At 40.2% G+C, this 6,625-nt stretch overlaps 1 protein-coding gene across 2 annotated transcripts in view; it reads right to left on the bottom strand.

Annotated features, from left to right (window-relative positions):
* lhfpl3 (LHFPL tetraspan subfamily member 3) overlaps positions 1 to 6,625 on the bottom strand; it is a 293,648-nt gene that overhangs the window by 4,864 nt on the left and 282,159 nt on the right. For both annotated transcript variants that reach the window (XR_013888978.1, XM_080207483.1), the window contains one exon: positions 5,831 to 5,857. Coding sequence is in view for 1 of the 2 variants with exons in the window: in XM_080207483.1 (XP_080063609.1) it covers positions 5,841 to 5,857 (17 nt within the window). In the remaining variant the exon portion in view is untranslated. The remainder of the gene's footprint in view (positions 1 to 5,830; positions 5,858 to 6,625) is intronic.

Here is a 6,625-nt window from a genome sequence, read left to right as displayed (position 1 = left end):
TTCTTTCACAAGTCTGGGTGGCACTCTTTTGAATGCCTTCTTTAACTACATCTTAGTTCCAGTCTACAGATTGGAGAGAAGATGGCTGAAAGATTTGATGAAGATGCTCAAAATCATGAGGTGGGGCTGGGCTAAATCTTCAAATAAAGCTGCTCTATAACTTTCGCATCTGTCATTTCCCTACAGATTTATTCTCCTCGGTAGCTGGTAGTCTGTAGACTATACCAAGTAATATAATTGCACTGTATGTTCCTGAGCTTAAGCCAAATTGATTGTCATTGAATCCTCTTTCTCCAGTACTGCAATGTTCTCTCTAACTAATACCCCTCATCTATCTTTTCTGAACATCTTGTTCCTAGGAATATTTAACACCCAGTCTTGCCTTGCCTTGAGCCAGATCTCTTGTTTTGTCACAGTATCATATTTTGTCACAATATCATATTTCCACAATGCAATTTGTGCCTTTTTACTATTCTTCATGAATTTACGTAGATGCTGATCATTATTTTCTCCCTTTTGAGTTCCCTTTTTAAATTAATATTTTCTATATGGGTGGCACAGTGGTTAGCACTGCTGCTTCACAGTGCCAGAGACCTGGGTTCAGTTCTGGCCTTGGATGAATGGAGTTTGCAAACTTCATGTTCTCCATATCTCTGTGGGTTTCCTCTGGATGCTGTGGTTTCTTCCCATAGTCCAAAGATGTGCAAGTTAGGTTGATTGACCATGAAAAGTTGCCCCTTGGTGTCGGGGCGGCAAGCAAGTAAAATACATGAGATTAAAAGGATAGAGCCTGGGTAGGATTGCTGTCAGTGCAAGCTCAATGGACCAAATGGCCTTCCGCACTGCAGTGGTTCTATGAGCCTACCAGTGGTTTCTGTCCCACCCCGATATTCCCCTGTAATATTTTCTCTTGGTTCCCACATGCTTCAAATTAGTTTAAAATATCTCCCAAAACACCCTGTAAGGAACTTTGTGTTCCAGCTCAGTTCAGTTGAAACCCATCAAGCTTGTATAAGTGCCAGCTTTCCCACAACCTGTACCAGGAACCTAAAGCCCTCATTCCAGCACCATCTTTCCAGCCACTCCTTCATCTGCTTATCCTCCTATTTCTGTACACTCATTATCCTGTAATAGGAGTAATCCAGTAATTAATATCTTTTAAAGTCCTGTTGGTATTTTTCTGCTTTGATCCCTAAATTCCCTTCCTACCTAAGTTGCTAGTACCAATGTGGACCACAATCTCTGGTTGGTCGTCCTCTCTCTCTCTCTCCCCCCCCTCCCCCCCCACAGAATGTCCTGCAGCTACTATGTCATTACCAATCTTGACAGAGGGGTAGCAATCATTAAACATTCACACCCTCCACCGCATATACAGTGGCAGCAGTGTGTACCATCCGCATGATTCATTGCAGCAATTCACCAACACCGCCCCCCCCCCCCCCCCTCAGAGCATTCCAAAACCTACAAGATAAGGGTAGCAGATGCATGGAAACACCACCACCTTCCAATTGTCACACACCCATATCACTTTCATCAAGTTCTGGGTCAAAATCCTGGAATTCTGTAACAGCATGGTGGATGCAGCAGTTTGAAAAAAAAAAGAAACTACCAAGGCAATCAGGAATAGGCAATAAATGGCCTAGTCTGTGATACCCATATCTCTTGAATGAATATATTAGAAAAATCTACACTGACTTAGAAAAGGCTTTCCATTTGGGTTAGACATCAAGTCCTTTTTTCCATTTCTAGCAGATCCAGAAGATCTTTTGCAATAATTTTGAAGGGAGGCATCCTTGTCAGCATTTATCCTCAGCTTTCAAAAATTTCTCTATCTTGCTGCTATTTATAGGATTTTGATACATGTGTGATATTTACTGACATAACAGCACTTCTTTAGCTGTGGAGCACTTTGGAATGCTCAAGTCATTAAAAGTTTTATAAATGCAAGGAGCTGATTTTTTGTTGTACACTAGGTGCTAAAAGCTTTCAAAATGGGTTCTTAATCTGAAACACCAGTCTAACTTGTGTTTAGTACAGTGGTATCTTGTTAAAGGAGTTGATACTTGCACTAGGAACAGCCACCTAGGTTAAACAGGTGATTGCCAATTAAGTTACCTATCACTGCTCATTAAGATTGCACTTATCTTAATATCCTGGCAAAGGATTATGGAGCACGACTTGAAGTATCACCTATTATTTAAAAGGACATCCTGACTGTAGTAATATCTACACTAACAACAAAATTAAAAATCAGTTGCACTTCTAAGGTTTATGCTTGCTAGAAGTGACATGTTCATACACACACCAATTATCTGCAAACAAAGACAGTATGTTCAAGCCTGTTTTTTAAGTTACCAGAGAGCTTGCAGAACCTATAGTTCCCTGTTGCTTTCTCCATGGCAAAGATTCTGCCAATCAGTCAGCACCCTTTTCTTCTGTACTAGAAATTGAGATTGTTTATAATTTGGCATTCTTGTTTGTCTTGATGAAAAGCTTTGGCGACTTGTCTCTCTCTTCAGTAATATTTAAGTTCTGTACTAACGAACAAACAACTGCCTATATTTGCTTGCTGGTAGAGACTTGAACAGAACTTCTAAAACACCATTCTGGGATGTTTTGTTATGATTTCGCCAACGCTTAATTACTCTGGAAATTCTTTGAGGATTGTTCTTAAAGCATTAAGTGTTGTGCTACTCTTAGACACCTTAATATCACCAGAAGAAACCAATGGAGTAAGGCCAGATAGTGCAGTGTCAGCTGTGGCAGGAAGGTGAGATGAATACCTCACCCACTCCTGCTCTGAAACCGCTACCAGAATCTTTTAAGATTGTTTACAAGAATGTGAGCATCTGTTCCTCTGGTTGCTGAGCCATCCTGAAACGTGCTGCTGTGTCAGCCAGCACAATCCATAACTTTAGTGGAAGTAAAACGTCTGCCACAGTGCAAGGAACCCACACATACCACTCCTTAGAATTAGCATTTAAACAGAGTTTGAGTGCTAAACCCAGAAGCCTGTTTCTCCATGCAAGTTCATATTGTAGCTATTAGGACCAAGATTGCATGCTAAAAGCAGACACTCAAATGGGCTTTTTTTTGGCACAGCACCCAGCCTGTTTCTCCCCTCATCGCAATAATCCTCAAATCTTCCTCACTCCCAAATCGAGAAAATCTCAGGTACCAATATAATGATGATCTCTGCCTCCAGTATTATTTTTGGCCACCAGCAGGACCCTGCAATGATTTTTTTTATTCATTATCCTTCTCTGCTCATTGGCCAAGAATAATATCAGGAACCATCACTAAGAAACTTCCTGTATGCAGTTGCTTTTATTTTGGTCTGCAGCTACAGAGTCTGACCCAGAACGTAAACAGGATGAACTCCCACAGCAGCAAAGCCTCAGACAGCACTGCACAACTACTACTTAAAACAGTTTTACAGTCTACATATCAACATAGAGGTATGTATGGAAAATGACAGGCACTTGGTGTGTACAGATCCCATCCTACTCCGTCATGGGAAAGATACCAGCATCCAAAAGTCCACTGACCAAATGTCTCCTAGAGCCCCTATAAGTATTTTAAAGTGTTTGGCAAATCTTTTGGGTATATGAGTTATACTTCTCAAGGAGATGCCTATTAAAAATGGTACAACATCATAAATTCAGTTCATGCATTTGCAAATGAGTAAACAAAATTTATTTACATGAATCTATCACTACCTTGGGATGTCCCAAAGCACTTTACAACCAGCTAAGTTCTACTGAAATGAAATCACCGTTGTTGGAAATCTGGCACCAATATGTCCCCAGTAAACAGCAGTATGATAATGACCAGATAATCTGTTTTTGTGATGTTGATTGAGTGAACAATATTGATGTGGATGTGCTGGCATTGGACTGGGGTAAACACAGTAAAAAGTCTGACAACACCAGGTTTTAGTCCAACTGATTTATTTGATAGTAAACTCGCAAGCTTTCGAGGGGACTCCCTCTTTGTCACCTGACGAAGAGGGAGTCCCCTTGAAAGCTTGTGAGTTTACTATCAAATAAATCGGTTGGACTAAAACCTGGTGTTGTCAGACTTACTGTGAAAAATATTGGCCAGGTCACCAGCGACCACTTTTCTCTTCAACATAGTGTGATCTTTTATGTCCACTTCAGAGTGAATGGATCTTCGGTTTCTGATCTGAATCTGAAAGATGGCACCTCTGATAGTGTAGCACTTCCTCGATTACTGCAAACATGATGCCAATCATTTATCATTAGCAGTTTCACTGATAGAACAAATTATTATTAACAGATGTCTTTGTACCCTCTTTGGCCACAGACAAGGTTCCAGAGGATTGGAGAAAGGCCAATGTTGTTCCTTTGTTTAAGGAGGGAAACATAATCAAGGTAATTACAGGCTGGTGAGATAGACATCAGTGGTGGGTAAGCTGTTGGAGAAGATGCTGAGACAGGAGTTATTCACATTTAGAAGTGAATGGACATGTGATAGGCAGTATGGTTTTGTGTGGGGAAGGCCACATCTCACCAATTTGAGTTTTTTGAGGAGGTGATGAGTGATTGAAGGAAAATCAGTTGATGTTGTCCACATGTATCTTAGGCATTTGACGAGGTCCTTCATGGCAAGCTGGTTTTATAAAAAAAAAGTCAAGTCTCATGGGATCTGGGGTGCGCCTGCTAGATGAATACAAAACTGGCTTGGTCATAAAGAGTAGCAGTGGAAGGGTGTTTTTCAAAATGGAGATCAGTAATTAATGGTGTTCCTCAGGGATCAGTGCTGGGAACTCTATTGTTTGTAATATATGTGTAAATAATCTGGAGGAATATGAAGATGGTCTGATTAGTATCATCTGCAAACTTACAAAAATTGGCAGAGTTGCAGATAGTGACAGATTATCTGTATCCTCTTGTATCCGTTGACAGATTGCAGACTTGGGCAGAGAAATGGCAGATAGTTTAATCCAAACAAATACAAGATGATGCATTTTGGAAGATTAAATTCATGTGAATTTTTAGTAAATGGCATAACCCTTAGGAGCATTAACATAAAGGGATCTGGATGCACAGGTTTACAGATCCCTGAAAATGGCAACAAATGAATAAAGTGGTCAAGAAGGCATTCAGTATGTTTGCTTTCAACGGCCACAGCATTGAGTATAAAAGTTGGCAAGTTATGTTACAGCTGTATAAAACTTTGGTTAGGCCACATTTGAAATATTGTTAGCAGTTCTGGCCGTCACACTACTAGAAGGTTGTGAATGCTTTGGAGAGTGTGCAAAGAAGGTTTATCAGGATGTTGTTTGGTCTGGAGGTCAGATAAACCTGGATTGTTTTCATTGAAAAGAGGGAGGCTGAGAGCAACCTGAGAAGTCAACCAAATTGAGGGCATGGGTGGAAGGGTCGACTGTCGAGGGCACAGGTTTAAGATGAGAGATTGTAAGTTTAGAGGATACGTGTGGGGAAAGTTTTTCACATAGGATTGTGGCTGTCTGGAACGTACTGCCAGTGGAGGTAGTGGAAGCAGGCACGTAGATTCTGCTGGACACGTGAACAGGAGGCAAACAGAGGGACAGAAACTATAGATGTAGGCTTTGTGAGCCAAAGGGCCTGTTCCTATGTTATTTTATTTATTCAGCAAATTGCTGATTTTGCTTGTGCGCATAAAGAATGCGAAGATATTTTTCCACAGACTAGTATCTTCCAGATTAAACATCGACATATTCTGTTTTGGTGTTGTCAGCAGACTGTTAGCAAATAAAAGGCTAATATATAAAGGCAATGCTATGCTCTTCTGACCTGAAGAATCATACTTGTAACATACATACCTCATCTACGTTAAGCATTTCCATCATCTGTAAAACAAGAAGATATAAAAAGATTTATTTTCGAGCCATGTTGTGTTGGCTTTTATTGTATTCACGTTCAATCATCCGCAAACATTTTGCAGCAGCCTCTACAAGACAGCTTGGACTACGTCAAGATCTTGAACCAATCAGACTGAAACATAGAGAGAGAAACCGGGAAGTGCGAGTTAGAATATTCAACGTAAGATCATATACAACAAGCAAAATAGAGGGGGAAATAAAGAAGGATTTTAAAAAGAGCGAAAGGAAAAGATTTTAAAAATCTCCAGTCATAATTAGAATTTGAAGAAATGAGATGTCACACCTCACATTATCTGCTTTTGAGGTACTTTCCCAGTTAAGTAACACTAGCCGCTCCCATTAGCTTAAGTTTGCAGACTCTTTATCCAAAAGCTGCACTTCCCCTTGCTCTTTGCATCTCTTTTTCTTTAAAAAAAAGCTTGATCTCAGCAGCAGCTTCTTGACAGAACTGGCCACTACCGCTCCCCAAACACACAAGTTCCCTTAGTCTAACTTGGTAATGACCCCTGCAGAGTTTAATGAATAGGGAATGTCAAATGATGTTTCACTACTTCAGAATGCGAGCTTAAGATAGTCTGTCGGAAATCTTTCACACAATTGCTTGCTGTATTGTCTTATGCATTTAATACCTTCAAACCAACTTTACTTTTAAACGCTCATTTTAAACAGAGAGCTCCCAGATTATTTAGTTAGCAAAATGATAAAGGACACGAATCTTGAAACATGGCAACCGTT

This window comes from Carcharhinus amblyrhynchos, chromosome 19, assembly GCF_965287045.1.
Source record: "Carcharhinus amblyrhynchos chromosome 19, sCarAmb.v2.hapA, whole genome shotgun sequence".
In the NCBI taxonomy this organism is placed as follows: Eukaryota; Metazoa; Chordata; class Chondrichthyes; order Carcharhiniformes; family Carcharhinidae; genus Carcharhinus; species Carcharhinus amblyrhynchos.
The sequence above is the reverse complement of the archived record's forward strand: the minus strand, read 5'-3'. Positions and strand labels throughout refer to the sequence as shown.